This window comes from Oncorhynchus nerka, linkage group LG20 (genome assembly GCF_034236695.1).
Source record: "Oncorhynchus nerka isolate Pitt River linkage group LG20, Oner_Uvic_2.0, whole genome shotgun sequence".
NCBI classification, from domain to species: Eukaryota; Metazoa; Chordata; class Actinopteri; order Salmoniformes; family Salmonidae; genus Oncorhynchus; species Oncorhynchus nerka.
Window position 1 is genome coordinate 5,710,415 of NC_088415.1, and position 26,291 is coordinate 5,736,705.

General features: G+C 45.6%; 1 protein-coding gene across 1 annotated transcript in view; it reads left to right on the forward strand.

Annotated features, from left to right (window-relative positions):
* LOC115121772 (dnaJ homolog subfamily C member 5-like) overlaps positions 1-20,790 on the forward strand; it is a 32,031-nt gene extending 11,241 nt beyond the window's left edge. Inside the window, exons 2-5 of the mRNA XM_029650910.2 lie at positions 12,662-12,834; positions 15,853-16,066; positions 17,249-17,420; positions 18,388-20,790. Coding sequence (XP_029506770.1) covers positions 12,722-12,834; positions 15,853-16,066; positions 17,249-17,420; positions 18,388-18,491 — 603 coding nt within the window. The 5' untranslated portion in view covers positions 12,662-12,721 and the 3' untranslated portion in view covers positions 18,492-20,790. The remainder of the gene's footprint in view (positions 1-12,661; positions 12,835-15,852; positions 16,067-17,248; positions 17,421-18,387) is intronic.
* Positions 20,791-26,291: the final 5,501 nt, after the last annotated feature.

Below are 26,291 nucleotides of genomic sequence, written 5' to 3' on the forward strand. Positions count from 1 at the left end.
TTTGTTTTTATATCGGGCCGACATTGGGCCGTTATCCTAGAAAAGGCCATTCTCTATCAGCTTTGCCCACCACTCACTGCCTGAGCCACCAACAGTGGTGGAAAACACCAATTGTCATACTTCAGTCATTTTCTATCAGGGTGTCTTTTTACTTTTTCTCAAGTTAAAGTGAAAGGCACCCAGTAAGATATGACTTGAGTCTAAAAGTATTTCGTTTTAAATATACATAAGTATCAATATAAATCAGAATTTATTTTACATTTCTTATATTAAGCAAACCAGACAGCACAATGATCCTTTTAGTTTTTTTTTACAGATAGCTTAGACAATAATTTACAAACAAAGCATTTGTGACTAACCGGCTCAATTGGGTCTTATGTAGCAAAATTGGAAATGTTTTTTTTTTACATTGGATAAAAGTAGAGACTCAGAGCTATAAAATTGTGTATAATACACTACATTTTAGGAACAGTGGGGAAAGTAATTCTGCTTTGAAAGTTGATGAAGTTGTAACTTTAGAGAAAATGGCCCTTGAATGTTTCGGTACACCTACTGGAGAGCTCTACTTTGTCTACACCCACTCAACACCCACCCATCTCTTTAAGGATTCACATGTGAGGCCATGTACTAAACAGAGTGAGTACGGTAGTGTAGTAAACAACCAAACATTTCGAGACTAAAGGCTAGTTTATGGTCCACATGTCCGTAGACAGTTGTCATTATGAAAGCGTATGAACTCAAAAACAACCAGCTGCTTGACATCAGCAGACATCCAAAATAGCATAACTGGTGTATTTTAACACCAATAAACCCATCTGTTTAAAAATGAATTTAGTTTATGTCAATCTAGCAAACCAGGCAACTAAAAGCAACTTTCTAAACAATGTTTTGGTTCATTTCTACCCTGTTAGCTTGTTCGCTAACGTTAATGACAAAGCAAAAAGTTTTGGGGAATTTTTTATTTATTTTTTAAACCAAACATGTAAATATCACATTTTACATAACCATTCGGACGCATTACTCGTTACTTTGTTTAAAGAACTTTGGCAGTGATTACAGCCTCGAGTCTTCTTGGATATGACACTACAAGCTTGGCACACCTGTATTTGGGGAGTTTCTCCCATTTCTTCTCAGCAGATCCTCTCAAGCTCTGTCAGGTTGGATGGGGAGCATCGCTGCACAGCTATTTTCAGGTCTCTCCAGAGATGTTCGATCAGTTTCAGGTCCAGACTCTGGCTGGGCCACTCAAGGATATTCAGAGACTTGTCCCGAAGCCACGCCTGCGTTGTCTTGGCTGTGGGCTTAGGGTTGTTGTCCTGTTGAAAGGTGAACCTTCGCACCAGTCTGAGGTTCTGGGCACTCTGGGGCAGGTTTTCATCAAGGATCTCTCTGTACTTTGCTCCGTTCGTGGTGCCAGGTTTCCTCCAGACGTGACGCTTGGCATTCAGACCAAAGAGTTCAATCTCGGTTTCATCAGACCAGAGAATCAGTCCTTCAGGTGCCTTTTTGCAAACTCCAAACTCTATTCAAATGTTGTTAATCACAAGGCTAAATTAAGTCTCAAAAGGAAGGAAAACCGATTGTCATCTGTAGCACCATAGACTCCACTGATCAGCCAAAACAAGCTCAATAATGCTGTGCATGAACAAATTCCTATTGAATATGCATTCCCCTTTACTGTGAGTAGCCCTATGCCGTTTTGCCATTTCAAATAAAATAATTTTTTAGATTTTTAAAATGTACACATTCATGCATAGATGGCTGTCTATTCTAAATTTGTCATCAACATTTTTTTTAATTTTATGATGCTGAATATCGGCCTAAAATTTCGGCCATCTGCCTCCTGGACCCCAAAAAAATCGGTTTCGTCATCGACCTAAAAAAAAATCCATATCGTTCGTTTCTATAAACCGGGGCACTCAGAGCTCTGTCTATTGTTCTGTTTTACGTCTCATTAGGCAGAATGATCCGGAATTACCTCGGGGCCTCCTTTGTCTAGCTGGGATTACATTAGGGTTTCTGGGCTATTGTGGCCCCTGGGGTAGTGGATGGAGCTAAGATGGCCCCTGGGGTGGTGGATGGAGCTAAGATGGCCCCTGGGGTGGTGGATGGAGCTAAGATGGCCCCTACTTATTATGCTAGCCTCTTCCTACTTATTATGCTAGCCTCTTCCTACTTATTATGCTAGCCTCTTCCTACTTAATATGCTAGCCTCTTCCTACTTATTATGCTAGCCTCTTCCTACTTATTATGCTAGCCTCTTCCTACATATTATGCTAGCCTCTTCCTAAGCCTTTCTCAAAATACATCTCTGCCCCTTTAAGACAAATATATATATTTTAACTAATTTGCTTTTCAAAGGTGTCTAGAAATGTACATGTTTTGTGCTCTTGTAAGAAACGATCACTCCCCTATTGCTGACTACAAATGATCTATAACTGGGCTAAACTTGCAACGGATATAAACAAAATATGCACACGTGGTTACATGCAGCTCTTGCTGTGATTCAAAACAAGAGCATCTACTTACGACCGCTCATGCTGTAAACACAGTCCAGTTCAAAGTAAATGTCACAGGTCCATATATGGCAATGGTATTTGCATATAGGCCTACTGCAGCTCTGATTTGGTTATGCCCCATTGGTCTGTGTAGACTAGTATGGGCTGAGTCATGCACAGCAGAATCCCACTCCGATGAGTTCTGCCTACGACAAAATCTCTTGCGTTGTTCGTTATGTTGCATTGAAAGTGGCTAATATTGCGTTGATTAGATCACAATTGCCACAGTAAAGGGAAATGTTGATAGTGTTAACAGGTAAAACTCTAGAACAGTGGTCACCAACCTTTTCTGAGTCAAGATCCCTTTTCTGAGTCAAGATGCAAGCCTAGATCAACCGCTCAGATTTTTTTTTTTAAACATGACTTGAAAAAATGTAAGCTTGTCACATTATCTAACTAAATGCTGGTGTTCCTAGCTCCAACAGTGCAGTAGTATCTAACTAAATGCTTGTGTTCCTAGCTCCAACAGTGCAGTAGTATCTAACTAAATGCTTGTGTTCCTGGCTCCAACAGTGCAGTAGTATCTAACTAAATGCTGGTGTTCCTGGCTCCAACAGTGCAATAGTATCTAACTAAATGCTGGTGTTCCTAGCTCCAACAGTGCAATAATATCTAACTAAATGCTGGTGTTCCTAGCTCCAACAGTGCAGTAGTATCTAACAATTCACCACAATACACACAAAACTAAAAGTAAGGAATTAAGGAATATATAAGTATTGGGATGAGCAATGTCAGAGTGGCATTGACTAAAATACAGTAGAATAGAATACAGTATATACATGTGAGATGAGTAAAGCAGTATGTAAACATTGAAGTTGCCAGTGATTCCAGGTCTATGTATATAGGGCAGCAGCCTCTAAGGTGCAGGGTTGAGTAACCGGGTGGTAGCCGGCTAGTGATGGCTATTTAACAGTCTGATGGCCTTGAGATAGAAGCTTTTTTTTCAGTCTCTCGGTCCCAGCTTTGATGCACCTGTACTGACCTCGCCTTCTGGAGGTTAGTACGCAACGGTGAGTACAGAGTGCGTTGTATACCCGTGCTTAGTATACAGAGAGTGTGTGACAAAGGAGCCTGGGCAAACTGATCTGCTGTCATCATGTTTTAGGAGGACGTGGCCTCCCCTGTTTGACTGTCACGGTTAGTTCTAAAAATCTCCCTGTTCTGTGTTAGTAGAAGACGAAGAACCTGGAGGTGGAGCGAAGGGTTGAGCCTGTGACCGTAATGCAGGACGACAGTCCGAGAACACACTGACCTGCCCCAAACACACTTAGCCGTCCATGTACAAGGACCTGTCTATATCAGACACGGTCGCTAGAGCGGGATCCGTGCAGCATCGCCATGCTCTTTAGTGTCGTGGCAAGGAAACAAAACACACAGCAGATCTAACTTATTCAGGAAAACATCCCTGGTGTTGGAAACCAAACACACAGCAGATCTAACTTATTTAGGAAAACATCCCTGGTGTTGGAAACAAACATCATTATGATGTCATCCAGACATTATGATGCCATCCAGACATTATGACATTATGATGTCATCCAGAGTCACATGTATTTATTTTCCAGGTTATAGAACACTATGTTACATACAGAAGGTTTTTAAAGGACAGGTTTTTTTTCTGCCATGGAAAGATTTGCAATATTTGAGATACTGGTATTATCCCAGCCCTAACAATCAACACATACTTCCCTAAGCCTGCCATATACACACACACCGCTAACCACCAACGTGTACTGACCTGCCCATAGCTAACACACAGCTAACCACCAACGTGTACTGACCTGCCCATAGCTAATACTAACACACAGTTAACCACCAAAGCGTACTGACCTGCCCATAGCTAATACTAACACACAGCTAACCACCAACGCGTACTGACCTGCCCATAGCTAATACTAACACACAGCTAACCACCAACGCGTACTGACCTGCCCATAGCTAATACTAACACACAGTTAACCACCAACGCGTACTGACCTGCCCATAGCTAATACTAACACACAGCTAACCACCAACGTGTACTGACCTGCCCATAGCTAATACTAACACACAGCTAACCACCAACGCGTACTGACCTGCCCATAGCTAATACTAACACACAGCTAACCACCAACGTGTACTGACCTGCCCATAGCTAATAACTAACCACACAGCTAACCACCAACGCTAACCACCAACGTACTGACCTGCCCATAGCTAATACTAACACACAGCTAACCACCAACGTACTGACCTGCCCATAACTACTAACACACAGCTAACCACCAACGTGCTGACCTGCCCATAACTAATACTAACACACAGCTAACCACCAACGCGTACTGACCTGCCCACGCCGCCTGCTCCATACGCTAACGCACACACAGCTAACCACCAACGTAACCACCAACGTGTACTGACCTGCCCATAGCTAATACTAACACACAGCTAACCACCAACGCGTACTGACCTGCCCATAGCTAATACTAACACACAGCTAACCACCAACGTGTACTGACCTGCCCATAGCTAATACTAACACACAGCTAACCACCAACGTGTACTGACCTGCCCATAGCTAACACTAACACACAGCTAACCACCAACGCGTACTGACCTGCCCATAGCTAACGCTAACACACAACACACAGCTAACCACCAACGCGTACTGACCTGCCCATAGCTAACGCTAACACACAGCTAACCACCAACGCGTAGTGACCTGCCCATAGCTAATACTAACACACAGCTAACCACCAACGTGTACTGACCTGCCCATAGCTAACGCTAACACACAGCTAACCACCAACGCGTACTGACCTGCCCATAGCTAATACTAACATACAGCTAACCACCAACGTGTACTGACCTGCCCATAACTAATACTAACACACAGCTAACCACCAACGTGTACTGACCTGCCCATAGCTAATACTAACACACAGCTAACCACCAACGTGTACTGACCCGACCATGCATACTGTCTCAAAGCTGTAAAACATAGAAACACACGCCGCTGGTTGACATAGAAACACAGGATGCCTGGTTTAATGGCTTTAGTGGCTCCATCTAGGCAGCGGAGCCTCCGCTTGGTCGGTCAGTGTATTGGAGCCGTGTTGCATCAGTGTGTTTAGGCCTAGTGAGGGTTGTTATGGCGACGTGGCGGGGTGTCGACCATCTGGTGAGGGTTTTAGTGAACAGGCCCCTACACACACACACACACAGACTCCTAATGGCAGCTGTGGCAACAGGATTCTGTAACCACGGCGACTCTACTTCTATCCCTCACGGGTCTCGTATTTCTTTTTTTTTTTTTTTTTGTCCTCAACACCTGATTTCTCTCATATATCACCTCCCTTTATTCTGAACATGGCATCGCTTGAAAACAGTCTAACTTGAATAGCCGCTAACCAGGCAGAATTGTCAACCTGCTATGACTAGCTACTCATGGGGGAGGGAGGGTAGTAGGTTAATTCACATTGACACATCAATAAGAGGCAATGGTGTAATTAAGGAAGCGGCTTTCTGCCCAGATATCACCTGAGGTGGCGTGCCACACTTTAACCCCTCCCCCTTAAGCGCTATGGGCCCCCCACACACACTAGCCTTTAGTCACTGATCTAGGATCCGTTTAGCTTACCCATAGCCTAAATCCTTACCACTATGGAGGCATATAAAATAATGATCTCAGATCAGTCAGTGTCTAGGGCTCTCCACCCCTGGTTAATCCCAACAGGGCTTTCAGAGGAAATGATCAGATTATCCTGAACCAGCGGGCTGTCCTCCTGCTACTTGGTGGTGAGCCTGTTGTTACTGCCTGCCTGTCGGGGTTATTTTCGTGCACAAGCCCTGTCAGAACAGGCAGGCAAAGTGAGACCGAGGCCATGAATAGCCTTAAAAATTACCCAGAGGGATAGGGTCATGGAGTTTGGACTTGCTATAAAAAAATGTTTTTTTTTTTAAAAGTGTGAGGAAAGGTCAACTCCTTTGTCTGTTGGTCTAATAGGCTGCATGGCTTTCATGAGCTGAACCAGTCCTGTGACCAATCAGATTATACTGTCAAACAACAAGCGTACAGGCCTTCTCTAGGAGAACAGGTAGATCAGTGGGAGGCCTTCCAGGCCAGAGATGAAAGGAAAGGAACCATGGTAGTGTGTAGAACCAGTCAGTCAGTAACACATAGTAATGTTAGATTAGTTGGCCTGAATGAGTTCCCAGGTTCCTAAATTAACCAATGAACCAGGGGTGTGCCTCTTCCTGTGTGTGCCTCTTCCTGTGTGTGCCTCTTCCTGTGTGTGCCTCTTCCTGTGTGTGCCTCTTCCTGTGTGTGCCTCTTCCTGTGTGGGCCAATCAGTCAGTGAAGAGGAGAATAGCCTGTCTCTCCGAGCCCCACGGCGTCACACACACACACACACACACACACACACACACACACACACACACACACACACACACACACACACACACACACACACACCATGGCTCGTAGTCCTAGCTACCCCTCTGCTCCATCATTTCTCTTCACTGATCTCTCAACTTCTCTCCTCTGTTTACTCCCTCGGTGGCTGTGAGGGGTGAGCCGGCTGGCCCTCGGTGGCTGTGAGGGGTGAGCCGGCTGGCCCTCGGTGGCTGTGAGGGGTGAGCCGGCTGGCCCTCGGTGGCTGTGAGGGGTGAGCCGGCTGGCCATCGGTGGCTGTGAGGGGTGAGCCGGCTGGCCATCGGTGGCTGTGAGGGTGAGCCGGCTGGCCATCGGTGGCTGTGAGGGGTGAGCCGGCTGGCCATCGGTGGCTGTGAGGGGTGAGCCGGCTGGCCCTCGGTGGCTGTGAGGGGTGAGCCGGCTGGCCCTCGGTGGCTGTGAGGGGTGAGCCGGCTGGCCCTCGGTGGCTGTGAGGGGTGAGCCGGCTGGCCCTCGGTGGCTGTGAGGGGTGAGCCGGCTGGCCCTCGGTGGCTGTGAGGGGAGAGCCGGCTGGCCCCTCGGTGGCTGTGAGGGGTGAGCCGGCTGGCCCTCGGTGGCTGTGAGGGGTGAGCCGGCTGGCGCCGTGCCACAGATGAAGTGTGATTTCTACCAGCAGCTAGCCAGGGTTTGCCTGGGGTTTTCTCATAAGGGGGCAAAAATCCGTCCTCTCCTCCGTGACCCGGAAACCGATGTGGTCGAAGTGTGTCAATTCGTTAGTTTGGAAGACAGTCATCCCCTCCTTTTGGCAAGGAAGCACACCCCTCTGGAATGCAGCCTTGCTCCCGTCACAGAGACCGACATACATATTTCTCTCTCACAAGGATATGTGATGTAGGCCAAATGCTCTGAGGTTGTCACGGTGCATTAAGTGTGTAATCTGTGTGACTATTTTGTCTGAGATGCGGGCAGATTTTTCCATGAAATTCGACGATATTTGAAGGAAACAAGATCAAAGTATGATGGGGAAAAAGGACTCTTGCTACTGGTCCCCTTCCTTCATGTTAAAACACCTGGATTCATTATTAAAGGGACAAAGTGACATCACCCTAACTCTCATTTTTTAATACACCAATAGGAACCTTCTCTTACCTAATTTAAATAAGTACCGTCTTGTAGTCAACATCGGGAGAAGGCATGTTTGCAGAGGGCCGTGGTTTATATAGCTAGATAGCTACTCTACTGGTGCCAATATTTGACTGTAGGGTGTCAGCTAATATGATTAAAAGTTGACCCTATTAATTTATGGCAAAGATACTTATGTTCCCCTTTCATCTGTGTCTGGTGTTAGCTAGTTACAGGTTAGCTAGGTCTTCATCTGTCTGGTTGGTAGCTAGTGACTGGCTAGCTAGGTCTTCATCTGTGTCTGGTTGGTAGCTAGTGACTGGCTAGCTAGGTCTTCATCTGTGTCTGGTTGGTAGCTAGTGACTGGCTAGCAGCTAGTGACTGGCTAGCTAGGTCTTCATCTGTCTGGTTGGTAGCTAGTGACTGGCTAGCTAGGTCTTCATCTGTCTGGTGTTAGCTAGTGACTGGCTAGCTAGGTCTTCATCTGTCTGGTTGGTAGCTAGTGACTGGCTAGCTAGGTCTTCATCTGTCTGGTTGGTAGCTAGTGACTGGCTAGCTAGGTCTTCATCTGTCTGGTTGGTAGCTAGTGACTGGCTAGCTAGGTCTTCATCTGTCTGGTTGGTAGCTAGGGACTGGCTAGCTAGGTCTTCATCTGTCTGGTGTTAGCTAGTGACTGGCTAGCTAGGTCTTCATCTGTCTGGTTGGTAGCTAGTGACTGGCTAGCTAGGTCTTCATCTGTCTGGTTGGTAGCTAGAGACTGGCTAGCTAGGTCTTCATCTGTCTGGTTGGTAGCTAGTGACTGGCTAGCTAGGTCTTCATCTGTCTGGTGTTAGCTAGTGACTGGCTAGCTAGGTCTTCATCTGTCTGGTTGGTAGCTAGTGACTGGCTAGCTAGGTCTTCATCTGTCTGGTTGGTAACTAGTGACTGGCTAGCTAGGTCTTCATCTGTCTGGTGTTAGCTAGTGACTGGCTAGCTAGGTCTTCATCTGTCTGGTTGGTAGCTAGTGACTGGCTAGCTAGGTCTTCATCTGTCTGGTTGGTAGCTAGTGACTGGCTAGCTAGGTCTTCATCTGTGTCTGGTTGGTAGCTATTGACTGGCTAGCTAGGTCTTCATCTGTCTGGTTGGTAGCTAGTGACTGGCTAGCTAGGTCCTCATCTGTCTGGTTGGTAGCTAGTGACTGGCTAGCTAGGTCTTCATCTGTCTGGTTGGTAGCTACTGACTTGCTAGCTAGGTCTTCATCTGTCTGGTTGGTAGCTAGTGACTGGCTAGCTAGGTCTTCATCTGTGTCTGGTTGGTAGCTAGAGACTGGCTAGCTAGGTCTTAATCTGTCTGGTTGTTAGCTAGTGACTGGCTAGCTAGGTCTTCATCTGTCTGGTTGGTAGCTAGTGACTGGCTAGCTAGGCCTTCATCTGTCTGGTTGGTAGCTAGTGACTGGCTAGCTAGGTCTTCATCTGTCTGGTTGGTAGCTAGTGACTGGCTAGCTAGGTCTTCATCTGTCTGGTTGGTAGCTAACGACTGGCTAGCTAGGTCTTCATCTGTCTGGTTGGTAGCTAGCGACTGGCTAGCTAGGTCTTCATCTGTCTGGTTGGTAGCTAGCGACTGGCTAGCTAGGTCTTCATCTGTCTGGTTGGTAGCTAGTGACTGGCTAGCTAGGTCTTCATCTGTCTGGTTGGTAGCTAGTGACTGGCTAGCTAGGTCTTCATCTGTCTGGTTGGTAGCTAGTGACTGGCTAGCTAGGTCTTCATCTGTCTGGTTGGTAGCTAGTGACTGGCTAGCTAGGTCTTCATCTGTGTCTGGTTGGTAGCTAGTGACTGGCTAGCTAGGTCTTCATCTGTGTCTGGTTGGTAGCTAGTGATTGGCTAGCTAGGTCTTCATCTGTGTCTGGTTGGTAGCTAGTGATTGGCTAGCTAGGTCTTCAGGCAGGCAGCATGGAACATAAAGGGGGAGGGTCATTCCAAACTCAAGTCAACACATTTATCAGTGCCGCTGACAACCCTATCACAAGAGACATGCGAAATGTATAGATATTTCTATTTTGTAAAGTGATATCATTAACTAAAGTTTCCATCCAATTGGCGACCAGACTTTCATGCGAATATTCAAAAATCTGTTTATTTCCCGGCGGAGGTATTTCCACCACACTGACTTGTTTCTGATATAAATCAGTAATGACGTAGTACATTTTCTCTTCAGTTTTCATGTACCGAATAAAAATATATGTTCAATAATGTTTCCATCGCATTTTTACTGCAGCGCCGCATCCAAGCTGCTTGACATCAGCGTTTCAAAGAGCTGTCAGTCAAGGCGAGCTCATGAATATAACCTCCCCGCGCCCACTCAGCCTTTCATTTCAAACTTCCTGGTAGTTAACCATGAGAGGAAGTACTTTTCAAAATGACTGTTCAAGACCTAAAAAAAAAAAAAATATATATATATATATATATATGTTTTATTATTTTAATGTTTTTGTGAAAAATCGCTAGCAGTGATGTCTACTTTCTCAACTTCCTAATATTGAGCAAATGATACTCATTGGATCTAGAGGTCTTCACGGGTCCAAAAACAAATGATACTCGTTGGATCTAGAGGTCTTCACGGGTCCAAAAAAGGGGGGTGGCTCGCAAAACTACGGGGACGTCAAAATAATAAACTATTTACCAAATCTATACATTTTTAAATGTTGATTTACTTCTCCTCGCCATTATCATTTACCTGATTAAGACAAGACGTGAAGAAGAAAGGCTAGGACTTGTTATGTGGTCCCTGGGTCGCCAGTATACCTGGGTGGGGGGGGTCCCTTGTTCAAGAAAAGGTTTAGGAACCCTGGGCTATTTATTTATTTAACCAGGTAGGCCGTCTGTCTGCTAGTGTTGTCTGTCTGTCTGTCTGCTAGTGTAGTCTGTCTGTCTGCTAGTGTCGTCTGTCTGTCTGTCTGTCTGTCTGCTAGTGTAGTCTGTCTGTCTGCTAGTGTAGTCTGTCTGTCTGTCTGTCTGCTAGTGTAGTCTGTCTGTCTGTCTGTCTGTCTGCTAGTGTTGTCTGTCTGTCTGTCTGCTAGTGTTGTCTGTCTGTCTGTCTGCTAGTGTTGTCTGTCTGTCTGTCTGCTAGTGTCGTCTGTCTGTCTGTCTGCTAGTGTCGTCTGTCTGTCTGTCTGCTAGTGTCGTCTGTCTGTCTGTCTGCTAGTGTAGTCTGTCTGTCTGTCTGCTAGTGTCGTCTGTCTGTCTGTCTGTCTGTCTCTCTGTCTGCTAGTGTCGTCTGTCTGTCTGTCTGTCTGTCTGCTAGTGTAGTCTCTGTCTGTCTGTCTGCTAGTGTAGTCTCTGTCTGTCTGTCTGCTAGTGTAGTCTCTGTCTGTCTGTCTGCTAGTGTAGTCTGTCTGTCTGTCTGTCTGCTAGTGTAGTCTGTCTGTCTGTCTGTCTGCTAGTGTAGTCTGTCTGTCTGTCTGTCTGCTAGTGTTGTCTGTCTGTCTGTCTGTCTGCTAGTGTCGTCTGTCTGTCTGCTAGTGTTGTCTGTCTGTCTGTCTGTCTGTCTGTCTGCTAGTGTCGTCTGTCTGTCTGCTAGTGTCGTCTGTCTGTCTGTCTGCTAGTGTCGTCTGTCTGTCTGTCTGCTAGTGTCGTCTGTCTGTCTGTCTGCTAGTGTCGTCTGTCTGCTAGTGTCGTCTGTCTGCTAGTGTTGTCTGTCTGCTAGTGTCGTCTGTCTGTCTGTCTGTCTGCTAGTGTTGTCTGTCTGTCTGTCTGTCTGCTAGTGTCGTCTGTCTGCTAGTGTTGTCTGTCTGTCTGTCTGCTAGTGTCGTCTGTCTGTCTGCTAGTGTTGTCTGTCTGTCTGTCTGTCTGCTAGTGTCGTCTGTCTGCTAGTGTCGTCTGTCTGTCTGTCTGCTAGTGTCGTCTGTCTGCTAGTGTCGTCTGTCTGCTAGTGTCGTCTGTCTGCTAGTGTCGTCTGTCTGCTAGTGTCGTCTGTCTGCTAGTGTTGTCTGTCTGTCTGTCTGCTAGTGTCGTCTGTCTGTCTGCTAGTGTCGTCTGTCTGTCTGTCTGCTAGTGTCGTCTGTCTGTCTGCTAGTGTCGTCTGTCTGTCTGCTAGTGTCGTCTGTCTGTCTGCTAGTGTCGTCTGTCTGTCTGCTAGTGTCGTCTGTCTGTCTGCTAGTGTCGTCCGTCTGTCTGCTAGTGTCGTCCGTCTGTCTGCTAGTGTCGTCCGTCTGTCTGCTAGTGTCGTCTGTCTGTCTGCTAGTGTCGTCTGTCTGTCTGCTAGTGTCGTCTGTCTGTCTGCTAGTGTCGTCTGTCTGTCTGCTAGTGTCGTCTGTCTGTCTGCTAGTGTCGTCTGTCTGTCTGCTAGTGTCGTCTGTCTGTCTGCTAGTGTCGTCTGTCTGTCTGCTAGTGTCGTCTGTCTGTCTGCTAGTGTCGTCTGTCTGTCTGTCTGTCTGTCTGTCTGTCTGTCTGCTAGTGTCGTCTGTCTGTCTGTCTGCCTGCTAGTGTCGTCTGTCTGTCTGCTAGTGTCGTCTGTCTGTCTGTCTGTCTGTCTGTCTGTCTGCTAGTGTAGAGTCATGTTTTATTTGATCATAGATATTTCTAGAATCTCACCGTCACTGAGTTTCCCCCCCCCCCTCCCCCTCTCTCAGACTGGTGAGGAGTGAGTGGGTGTGAGAGACAGAAGGAGAGAGCGAGAAGGAGTGGTCGTCATGGCAGCTGAAGCGCAGAGACAACGTTCTCTGTCTACGTCAGGAGACTCGCTCTACCTGGTCCTGGGGATCAACAAGAACGCCACACCAGAGGACATCAAGAAGTCCTACAGGTAACACTATACCATGACATCAAGAAGTCCTACAGGTAACACTATACCAGGACAACAGGAAGTCCTATAGGTAACACTATACCAGGACAACAGGAAGTCCTATAGGTAACACTATACCAGGACAACAGGAAGTCCTATAGGTAACACTATACCAGGACATCAAGAAGTCCTACAGGTAACACTATACCAGGACATCAAGAAGTCCTACAGGTAACACTACACCAGGACAACAGGACGTCCTACAGGTAACACTATACCATGACAACAGGAAGTCCTACAGGTAACACTATACCAGGACATCAAGAAGTCCTACAGGTAACACTATACCAGGACAACAGGAAGTCCTACAGGTAACACTATACACCGCTACACCAGGACATCAAGAAGTCCTACAGGTAACACTATACCAGGACATCAAGAAGTCCTATAGGTAACACTATACACCACTACACCAGGACATCAAGAAGTCCTACAGGTAACACTATACACCACTACACCAGGACATCAAGAAGTCCTACAGGTAACACTATACACCACTACACCAGGACATCAAGAAGTCCTACAGGTAACACTATACACCACTATACCAGAACAACAGGAAGTCCTACAGGTAACACTATACCAGGACATCAAGAAGTCCTACAGGTAACACTATACCAGGACAACAGGAAGTCCTACAGGTAACACTATACCAGGACATCAAGAAGTCCTACAGGTAACACTATACCAGGACAACAGGAAGTCCTATAGGTAACACTATACCAGGACAACAGGAAGTCCTACAGGTAACACTATACCAGGACATCAAGATGTCCTACAGGTAACACTATACCAGGACAACAGGAAGTCCTATAGGTAACACTATACCAGGACAACAGGAAGTCCTATAGGTAACACTATACCAGGACAACAGGAAGTCCTATAGGTAACACTATACCAGGACAACAGGAAGTCCTATAGGTAACACTATACCAGGACAACAGGAAGTCCTATAGGTAACACTATACCAGGACAACAGGAAGTCCTATAGGTAACACTATACCAGGACAACAGGAAGTCCTACAGGTAACACTATACCAGGACAACAGGAAGTCCTATAGGTAACACTATACCAGGACAACAGGAAGTCCTATAGGTAACACTATACCAGGACATCAAGAAGTCCTACAGGTAACACTATACCAGGACATCAAGAAGTCCTACAGGTAACACTATACCAGGACAACAGGAAGTCCTACAGATAACACTATACCATCAAGAAGTCCTACAGGTAACACTATACCAGGACAACAGGAAGTCCTACAGGTAACACTATACCAGGACATCAAGAAGTCCTACAGGTAACACTATACCAGGACATCAAGAAGTCCTACAGGTAACACTATACCAGGACATCAAGAAGTCCTACAGGTAACACTATACACCACTATACCAGGACAACAGGAAGTCCTACAGGTAACACTATACCAGGACATCAAGAAGTCCTACAGGTAACACTATACCAGGACAACAGGAAGTCCTACAGGTAACACTATACCAGGACAACAGGAAGTCCTACAGGTAACACTATACCAGGACAACAGGAAGTCCTACAGGTAACACTATACCAGGACAACAGGAAGTCCTACAGGTAACACTATACCAGGACAACATGAAGTCCTACAGATAACACTATACCAGGACAACAGGAAGTCCTACAGGTAACACTATACCAGGACATCAAGATGTCCTACAGGTAACACTATACCAGGACAACAGGAAGTCCTACAGGTAACACTATACCAGGACAACAGGAAGTCCTCCAGGTAACACTATACCAGGACAACAGGAAGTCCTATAGGTAACACTATACCAGGACAACAGGAAGTCCTACAGGTAACACTATACCAGGACAACAGGAAGTCCTATAGGCACGCGCCACAGGACACAACCAAGAGAATGTGGACTTAAAAAAAAAAAACAGTCCACTGTGAGACAAGATCCACTAGAGGTCAACAGAGAGCTGGTGTTGCTAAACGACACTGTACTAAACATTAGGAACACCTAGTCTTTCCATGACATAGACTGACCAGGTGAATCCAGGTGAAAAGCTATGATCTCTTATCGATGTCACTTTGTTAAAATCCACTTCAATCAGTGTAGATGAAGGGGAGGAGACGGGTTAAAGGAGGATTTGTAAGCCTCGAGACAATTGAGACCTGGATTGTGTGTGTGTGCCATTCAGGGTAAATGGCTGTGGTGTAAAAATACGTTGTTTTTTGAGGGGGGGGTATCTATACTTTACTATTTATATTTGACAACTTTTACTTCACTACATTCCTAAAGACAATAATGTACTTTTTAGTCCATACATTTTACTTGACACCCAAAAGTACACATTACATTTTGAATTTGTGGTTTGCGTTAATATAAGGAATTTGAAACAATTTATACTTTTACTTTTGTTACTTAAGTATATTTTTTTACCAAATACTTTTGGACTTTTACTCAAGTAGTATTTTACTGGGTGACTTTCACTTTTACTTGAGACATTTTCTATTAAGGTATCTTTACTTTTACTCAAGTATGACAATTGGGTACTTTTTCCACCTCTAGTAAATGGGCAAAACAAAAGATTGAAGTGCCTTTTGAACGAGGTATGGTAGTAGGTGCCGGTTTGTGGAAAGAACTGCAACACTGCTGGGTTTTTCACGCTCAACAGTTTCCGGTGTGTATCCAGAATGGTCCACCACCCGAAGGACATCCAGCCAACTTGACACAACTGTGGGAAGCATTGGAGTCAACATGGACCAGCATCCCTGTGGAATGCTTTCAACACTTTGTAGAGTCCATGCCCCCAACGAATTTAAGCTGCTCTGAAGGCAACTCTATATTAGGAAGGTGTTCCTAATGTTTTGTACACTTAGTGTATGTGATAGGGCTGAAGTGATGTCGTTACATGAGGGTTCTAGAACTATGGAATGGAATGTTTGACACAGACACCAGTCATAAACCTCTTCCTGTTCTCTGTCCAATCAGGAAACTGGCCCTGAAGTTCCACCCAGACAAGAATCCAGACAACCCCGAGGCTGCTGATAAGTTTAAGGAAATCAATAACGCCCACGCCATCCTCAACGACTGTACCAAGAGGAACATCTATGATAAGTACGGATCCCTGGGACTCTACGTGGCCGAGCAGTTTGGAGAGGAGAACGTCAACACCTACTTTGTCCTCTCCTCCTGGTGGGCTAAGGTAAGACAACGTATCTCCTGGTGGGCTAAGGTAAGACAACGTATCTCCTCCTGGTGGGCTAAGGTAAGACAACGTATCTCCTCCTGGTGGGCTAAGGTAAGACAACGTATCTCTGTGGTGGGCTAAGGTAAGACAACGTATCTCCTCCTGGTGGGCTAAGGTAAGACAACGTATCTCTGTGGTGGGCTAAGGTAAGACAACGTATCTCCTGGTGGGCTAAGGTAAGACAACGTATCTCCTCCTGGTGGGCTAAGGTAAGACAACGTATCTCCTCCTGGTGGGCTAAGGTAAGACAACGTATCTGTGTGGTGGGCTAAGGTAAGACAACGTATCTCCTCCTGGTGGGCTAAGGTAAGACAACGTATCTCTGTGGTGGGCTAAGGTAAGACAACGTATCTCTGTGGTGGGCTAAGGTAAGACAACGTATCTCTGTGGTGGGCTAAGGTAAGACAACGTATCTCTGTGGTGGGCTAAGGTAAGACAACGTATCTCTGTGGTGGGCTAAGGTAAGACAACGTATCTCCTCCTGGTGGGCTAAGGTAAGACAACGTATCTCTGTGGTGGGCTAAGGTAAGACAACGTATCTCCTCCTGGTGGGCTAAGGTAAGACAACGTATCTCCTCCTGGTGGGCTAAGGTAAGACAACGTATCTGTGTGTGGTGGTGGGCTAAGGTAAGACAACGTATCTCCTCCTGGTGGGCTAAGGTAAGACAACGTATCTCCTCCTGGTGGGCTAAGGTAAGACAACATATCTCTGTGTGTGTGTGTGTGTGTGTGTGTGTGTGGTGGTGGGCTAAGGTAAGACAACATCTCGTGTTTGGAGAGGAGAATGTCAACACCTAAATTTTAGCGATAGATGTGTCGTTATGGAGTCCCCAGTAAATGTAGTTATAGACATATTGAGTTATGATGGAGTCCCCAGTAAATGTAGTTATAGACATATTGAGTTAGGATGGAGTCCCCAGTAAATGTAGTTATAGACATATTGAGTTAGGATGGAGTCCCCAGTAAATGTAGTTATAGACATATTGAGTTAGGATGGAGTCCCCAGTAAATGTAGTTATAGACATATTGAGTTATGATGGAGTCCCCAGTACATGTCACCCCTCAAGATCCATAAAATGGTCATAAGTTTGTGCGTCTCACCTCTGACCTCTCCCTGACGGTCTCCTCTGTCTGCAGGGCCTGTTCATCTTCTGTGGCTTGGCGACTGGCTGCTACTTCTGCTGCTGTCTGTGCTGCTGCTGTAACTGCTGCTGTGGGAAGTGTAAACCGCGGCCGCCCATGGACCAGGAACCAGAGTTCTACGTCTCCCCTGAAGACCTGGAGGCACAGATGCAGCCTGACGAGAGAGGTGAGGAGTTTAATCAATCAACCAATAGAACTAGAGGTGAGGAGTGTACTCAATCAACCAATAGAACTAGAGGTGAGGAGTGTACTCAATCAACCAATAGAACTAGAGGTGAGAGAGCTTCATCAACCAATAGAACTAGAGGTGAGAGAGCTTCATCAACCAATAGAACTAGAGGTGAGGAGTTTAATCAATCAACCAATAGAACTAGAGGTGAGAGAGCTTCATCAACCAATAGAAATAGAGATGAGAGGTGAGGAGTGTACTCAATCAACCAATAGAACTAGAGGTGAGAGAGCTTCATCAACCAATAGAACTAGAGGTGAGAGCTTCATCAACCAATAGAGATGGAGAGACTTACTGAGGCCGTTGTTTAAATCAAATCCTTCCTGGGTACCAATTAAGTGCCCTACTGTGATCAAAAATAACTAGAAATAGCTTCTTAGCCTAGAGCAATTTCTCAAGCAAGAATTGTGCTAGGACTGTCTGGGAGTTGTCTGAGTGAGGAAGAGTTGTTGGCACTCTCTTTTTTGATTGATCTATCTAATTTATCGCCTGATGATGTCACCAGCCAGGCCAAATCTCCATCCCACCAAAAACAGGCTGAAATTTCAGGCCATCTTTTCAAACAGCACTTACACTAAAAGGGCATTATCATTTTCGCAGTATTATTCCAACCTCAATGTGGAAATGTGTATATATATATATATAAAAAACACACAGAAAAATCACATTTTTGACTGCACTAGGCCTTTAAGTGGAGTGGATTTTCACTTGGTTGAACGGAAGGGGAAGTGTGACAGAGGGCAGTCGATCCCAGGCAGGCAAGGAACTGTACTTTAAAACAGATTAACTCAGCTCCGTCCCCTACAACCTACGGGGAGGGGGTCATTCAGTTACCGCTGCCTGCCTGTCACACGTACAGTTTATTTAGATTTGTAACGTGTGTGTTTTCCCCCCCCCCCCCCAGACGTTGGTGGTGATCCCATCATGGTGCAGCCGTCCGGAACAGAGTCCACCAGGCTGACGTCAGACAGCCACTCCAGCTACCGGACCGACACCGGATACAACTAAACACCCCCCCCCCCCTACACCCCACGCCCTTCAAGACTCGGTCCTGCCCGAGAGAAGGTTTCTTTGGCTGCCACTTGAAATATTAGCCTGATATTATCATCAAAACCCCATTTCACTCTGACAAACACAAGTATAATTCCCACCATCACCTATATCCACCGGCCCCTCCGTCTCCTTCCCAGCCACCGGCCCCTCCGTCTCCTATATCCACCGGCCTCTCCGTCTCCTATATCCACCGGCCTCTCCGTCTCCTCCCCAGCCTCTCTGTCTCCTCCCCAGCCTCTCTGTCTCCTCCCCAGCCTCTCCGTCTCCTCCCCAGCCTCTCTGTCTCCTCCCCAGCCTCTCCGTCTCCTCCCCGGCCTCTCCGTCTCCTCCCCAGCCTCTGTCTCCTCTCCGGCCTCTCCGTCTCCTCCCCAGCCTCTCCGTCTCCTCCCCGGCCTCTCCGTCTCCTCCCCGGCCTCTCCGTCTCCTCCCCGGCCTCTCCGTCTCCTCCCGGCCTCTCCGTCTCCTCCCCGGCCTCTCTGTCTCCTCCCCAGCCTCTCTGTCTCCTCCCCAGCCTCTCCTCCCCAGCCTCTCTGTCTCCTCCCCAGCCTCTCCTCCCCAGCCTCTCCTCCCCGGCCTCTCCGTCTCCTCCCCAGCCTCTCCGTCTCCTCCCCAGCCTCTCCGTCTCCTCCGTCTCCTCCCCAGCCTCTCCGTCTCCTCCCCAGCCTCTCCGTCTCCTCTCTATCCACCAGAGAGGGGGAGTCTTATGCCACCATGCTCTGATAGTATTTCCTGAGCTAGGACTTTAACTGGGTCATTCTCTGTGGGGAGAGGAGTGTAGGGTGACCTGGACATGCATTAATGGACATGACGTCGGCTTCCACATTGTGTGTGTGCGTATATATACTGAACAAAAATATAAATGCAACATGATTTTTCTGAATAACAGTTCATATGAGGAAATCAGTGAATTGAAATAAATTCATTAGGCCCTAATCTATTGATTTCACATGACTGGGAATACAGATGTGTCCCAGGAGCTTGTCACAGTATTTCTCTACATTCAAATTGGCATCGATAAAATGCAATTGTGTTCGTTGTCCGTAAACTTATACCTGCCCCATACCATAACCCCACCTCCACCGTGGGGCCCTCTGTTCACAACGTTGACATCAGTAAACACCATACCGTAACCCCACCTCCACCGTGGGGCCCTCTGTTCACAACGTTGACATCAGTAAACACCATACCGTAACCCCACCTCCACCGTGGGGCCCTCTGTTCACAACGTTGACATCAGTAAACCACTCACCCACACAACACCATACATGGGGTCTGCACGTTTTAGAGTGGATTTGTATTGTCTCCCAGCACAAGGTACACCTGTGTAATGATCATGCTATTTAATCAGCTTCTTGATATGCCACACCTGTCAGGTGGATGGATTATCTTGGCAAAGGAGAAATGCTCACTAACAGGGATGTAAACAAATTTGTGAACCAAATTTGAGAGAAATAAGCTTTTATTTTTGCGCATGGAAAATGTCTGGGATCTTCTATTTCAGCTCATGAAACATGGAACCAACATTTTACATGTTGCCTTTTTTAAAATATTTTTTGTTTAGTATATATTGTACGAGTTTAGACTGTGTAGAGACCATAACTAACAATCGTATTTCGTTAACACTGGGTCCCCCTGTCCATCAGTGACTCGATCAACTTCACTTTTACATTTTAGAGAAGTGGTGGGCCTGATATTCTTCCTGAGTTCTGAGCCATGTTCTACCATTCAGTTTGGACCGCTGTAGGTGTTTCGACACGGTCCTCGGGCAGCGACGACTTGCCACGGTTCGTAGGTCCACAGCTGCCATGTCAACCGGTTATCTTATACGGAAACACACACACAAACGTTTCAAAAGAACGTTGATTAGTTTATCGTTGTGTACTGTAGACCGTGCGAACCATTGCCTCCCTAACCATGTACTGATAAAAGGCACATGGTATTCTGCTTATGGACTAAACACTTGCGCTGCTTACAGACTCTTGGTTTTCTTTGTTGTGTTTTTCCTAGAATTTTTGTTGGTAGTTTCCATAAGACTATTAGTGAAATATGAGAAGCATGTGACTGGATAGAAAGGGAGCAGGGGACCACACTATGAAAGATGTGTGTGTTTTAATGAAGGGTAGACTCTGATTACACCTAGACCTACCTAGACTGTTACCGTGGATACGGTATAGCAGGGTTCTGACTCTGATTACACCTAGACCTACCTAGACTGTTACCGTGGATACGGTATAGCAGGGTTCTGACACTGATTACACCTGACACTGACTTACAGTATAGCAGGGTTCTGAGATTACACCTAGACCTAGACTGTTACCGTGGATACGGTATAGCAGGGTTCTGACACTGATTACACCTAGACCTAGCTAGACTGTTACCGTGGATACGGTAGAGCAGGGCTCTGACACTGATTACACCTAGACCTACCTAGACTGTTACCGTGGATACGGTATAGCAGGGTTCTGACACTGATTACACCTAGACCTACCTAGACTGTTACCGTGGATACGGTATAGCAGGGTTCTGACACTGATTACACCTAGACCTAGCTAGACTGTTACCGTGGATACGGTATAGCAGGGTTCTGACACTGATTACACCTAGACCTAGCTAGACTGTTACCGTGGATACGGTATAGCAGGGTTCTGACACTGATTACACCTAGACCTACCCATACTGTTACCGTGGATACGGTATAGCAGGGTTCTGACACTGATTACACCTAGACCTAGCTAGACTGTTACCATGGATACGGTATAGCAGGGTTCTGACACTGATTACACCTAGACCTAGCTAGACTTTACTGTGGATACGGTATAGCAGGGTTCTGACACTGATTACACCTAGACCTACCTAGACTGTTACCGTGGATACGGTAAAGCAGGGTTCTGACACTGATTACACCTAGGCCTAGCCAGACTGTTACCGTGGATACGGTATAGCAGGGCTCTGAGACTGATTACACCTAGACCTTGTTACCGTGGATACAGTATAACAGGGCTCTGACACTGATTACACCTAGACCTAGCTAGACTTACTGTGGATACGGTATAGCAGGGTTCTGACACTGATTACACCTAGAGCTACCTAGACTGTTACCGTGGATACAGTATAACAGGGTTCTGACACTGATTACACCTAGACCTACCTAGACTGTTACCATGGATACGGTATAGCAGGGTTCTGACACTGATTACACCTAGACCTAGCTAGACTTACTGTGGATACGGTATAGCAGGGTTCTGACACTGATTACACCTAGACCTACCTAGACTGTTACCGTGGATACGGTAAAGCAGGGTTCTGACACTGATTACACCTAGGCCTAGCCAGACTGTTACCGTGGATACGGTATAGCAGGGTTCTGACACTGATTACACCTAGACTGTTACCGTGGATACAGTATATAGCAGGGTTCTGACACTGATTAGACCTAGCTAGACTGTTACCGTGGATACGGTATAGCAGGGTTCTGACACTGATTACACCTAGACCTAGCTAGACTGTTACCGTGGATACAGTATAGCAGGGTTCTGACACTGATTACACCTAGACCTAGCTAGACTGTTACCGTGGATACGGTATAGCAGGGTTCTGACACTGATTACACCTAGACCTACCTAGACTGTTACCGTGGATACGGTAGAGCAGGGCTCTGAGACTGATTACACCTAGACCTACCTAGACTGTTACCGTGGATACGGTAGAGCAGGGCTCTGAGACTGATTACACCTAGACCTACCTAGACTGTTACCGTGGATACGGTATAGCAGGGTTCTGACACTGATTACACCTAGACCTAGCTAGACTTACTGTGGATACGGTATAGCAGGGTTCTGACACTGATTACACCTAGACCTACCCATACTGTTACCGTGGATACAGTATAACAGGGCTCTGACACTGATTACACCTAGACCTACCTAGACTGTTACCATGGATACGGTATAGCAGGGTTCTGACACTGATTACACCTAGACCTAGCTAGACTTACTGTGGATACGGTATAGCAGGGTTCTGACACTGATTACACCTAGACCTACCTAGACTGTTACCATGGATACGGTATAGCAGGGTTCTGACACTGATTACACCTAGACCTAGCTAGACTGTTACCGTGGATACGGTATAGCAGGGTTCTGACACTGATGTTACCGTGGATACACAGGGTTCTGACCTGATTAGACCTAGCTAGACTGTTACCGTGGATACGGTATAGCAGGGTTCTGACACTGATTACACCTAGACCTAGCTTGTTACCGTGGATACAGTATAGCAGGGTTCTGACACTGATTACACCTAGACCTAGCTAGACTGTTACCGTGGATACGGTATAGCAGGGTTCTGACACTGATTACACCTAGACCTAGCTAGACTGTTACCGTGGATACAGTATAGCAGGGTTCTGACACTGATTACACCTAGACCTAGCTAGACTGTTACCATGGATACGATATAGCAGGGTTCTGACACTGATTACACCTAGACCTAGCTAGACTGTTACCGTGGATACGGTATAGCAGGGTTCTGACACTGATTACACCTAGACCTACCTAGACTGTTACCGTGAGGTAGAGCAGGGCTCTGAGACTGATTACACCTAGACCTACCTAGACTGTTACCGTGGATACGTACCTACCTAGACTGTTACCGTGGATACGGTATAGCAGGGTTCTGACACTGATTACACCTAGACCTAGCTAGACTTACTGTGGATACAGGGTTCTGACTGACACTGATTACACCTAGACCTAGCTAGACTGTTACCATGGATACGGTATAGCAGGGTTCTGACACTGATTACACCTAGACCTAGCTAGACTTACTGTGGATACGGTATAGCAGGGTTCTGACACTGATTACACCTAGACCTACCTAGACTGTTACCGTGGATACGGTAAGCAGGGTTCTGACACTGATTACACCTAGACCTAGCTAGACTGTTACCGTGGATACGGTATAGCAGGGTTCTGACACTGATTACACCTGACACTGACCTAGCTAGACTGTTACCGTGGATACGGTATAGCAGGGTTCTGACACTGATTACACCTAGACCTAGCTAGACTGTTACCGTGGATACAGTATAGCAGGGTTCTGACACTGATTACACCTAGACCTAGCTAGACTGTTACCGTGGATACGGTATAGCAGGGTTCTGACACTGATTACACCTAGACCTAGCTAGACTGTTACCGTGGATACGGTATAGCAGGGTTCTGACACTGATTACACCTAGACCTAGCTAGACTGTTACCGTGGATACGGTATAGCAGGGTGCTATTGATGCTCCCTGCAGTAGATAAAACACACGATCTGAACCTGCGGTTGAATCACGTTGATGCTCCCTGCTGTATAATGTCTTTAAGACAGAATGATTTCCATACATTTTTAAAAGGAAAAAATATCTCAGTTTAATTCAGTGTCATCATGTGGATGCTTTCCCTCTTCCTCCACTTTCTCCTCTTCATCAACATCATTCTCCTCTTGCTCTCTGTTGTGTTCTCTCAAATACTACTACTCCCTCTTTTCTCTCAATACTTTTACTACTACTACCCTCTGTTTTCTCTACCCTCCTCTCTGTCCAATCCAGTCTTGTTTGTCCGTACTAAAACTTGACATTAATTTGAGCTCTGAAGGATTTACTAACACAATTGAACTTTGTCTCTTAGCAACTCTGTGTGTGTGTGTGTGTGTGTGTGTGTGTGTGTGTGTGTGTGTAATACTGCGCACACGAGTACGTGTGTATGAATGCTTGTGCCAGGAGCTCCGAGTTCAGTGTTGGTGGGTAAAAGTGCTCAGAACGTCTCCCTCTATATACCTATTACCACCAATCGATTCAACTCTTGCTTTTAGATTTGTCTGTGAGGAAGTAATGAGAAGTGTATTGGTTTAGATTTTATTAAGTTGTGTATATTTGAGTTTTGAAAAAAAAAAAAAATGTCGATTTCTTTTCTCTTTTTTTTTTCTCTCTCCAATAGATTGTTTTGTTTCTTATTTATGTCGAAATAGAGAATAACATTCTATATATCCAAAGTGGTGGTTATGCCTGTTGGCTATATCTCTGTATTTAGTCCGACTGAATATGAGAGTATGGCTGTGTCTCCCTATGTAGGGCACACTTTAAAAAACACGTTTTTTTAACCAGAGCCCTACTCATGGGACCTGGTCTCTAAAGTAGTGCACTATATAGGGAATAGAGTTCTATAGGGTCCTGGTCTAAAGTAGTGCACTATATAGGGAATAGGGTTCTATAGGGTCCTGGTCTAATGTAGTGCACTATATAGGGAATAGGGTTCTATAGGGTCCTGGTCTAAAGTAGTGCACTATATAGGGAATAGGGTTCTATAGGGTCCTGGTCTAAAGTAGTGCACTATATAGTGAATAGGGTGCCATTTGGGATTCATCCTAAAAGACCAGTTTACTACAATGAAGCAGCAGCTGCATCATCAGGTTCTAGGTGTTCCAACACCCTCAGTAGTCACGCCGACTCGCTAGCCAATCATCTTTGAGCAGCATGTTGGTTGTATGTGTGATGTAATGCGTTGATGAATCTCATTTCTGTTTTTAGATGTTATATATATATATATATTGTCGTTAGATTTTGTTTTACCTCATGTTAGTTAGCAGGCTGTGTTATACTCAAGACTTTTCAGTGTCAATCCAACATTTTATCCACTTGTCATTTTGTCCTAACCTGAGTGCCAGTCTGTTTGTGCTATCATACCAACTCCTTGTCACTCATTGGCACTCGGCTTGAAAAGGACATTTAATGGGGTTGGCAAGAGCACAAACAGGTCTGGGACCAGCCTCCATTTTGTTGAGCTCCAGTGTAAGAAAGAGTAAAAATCCGTCCGAGAGCATCTTCCTTTATATTCCTTTTCTTTTCTTTCTTTCTTAGAAGGTTCAATTATCAAGTCAAACATTTTTAATTGGTTGTAGTTAATTGGCCTGCCCCCACTACTTACTCATTTTGATTTGATTTGATTCTATTATCAGAATATCTGTTAACATAAAGACATTGACAAATGAAAATGACATTTCTGTTACCCACAAATCCTTGCTGTGGTTTCTTTCTCTTTTGAGGTGTTGAAATTACATACAACTTGTCGGAGAGAATGAACAAGAACAAAACTAAGTTCTACCGGATAAAGAGACAACATCGTGTTAAACTGTTTTAAAAACAACAACAAGAAATGTTAGTGCAAATATATAGTGGTAAAGAATAATAATGAAGCATTGTTTTATTTTGTATCTTTTTTTTTTTAATAAATGAATATATATATATATATAGCTTAAATGGTATGTAAACTAGGTGTGTGGTCATTTGAATGAATGGTTTAGTTCTCCTGTAAATACAGTGGACGTAAATAGAAGATAGGATGTATGGTCATCTACTGTCTGAAAGAGAAGACGGGTGTCTTATCTGATGTGCTGTTGTAAAATAAATGTTTCTGATGCTTAAACAAGTCATTTGTGGCTCCTTTTTTTTTTTTAGAAAGTAAATTACGTTCTGTATTGTAAACTCAACAACAACCAAAAAGAGACTCTCACTGTCAACTGCGTTTTTTTTTTTTTTCAGTAAATTTAACATGTGTAAATATTTGTATGAACATAACAAGATTCAACAACTGAGACATAAACTGAACAAGTTCCACAGACATGTGACTAACAGAAATGTGTCCCTGAACAAAGGGGGGGAGGTTCAAAATTAAAAGTAACAGTCATTATCTGGTGTGGCCACCAGCTGCATTA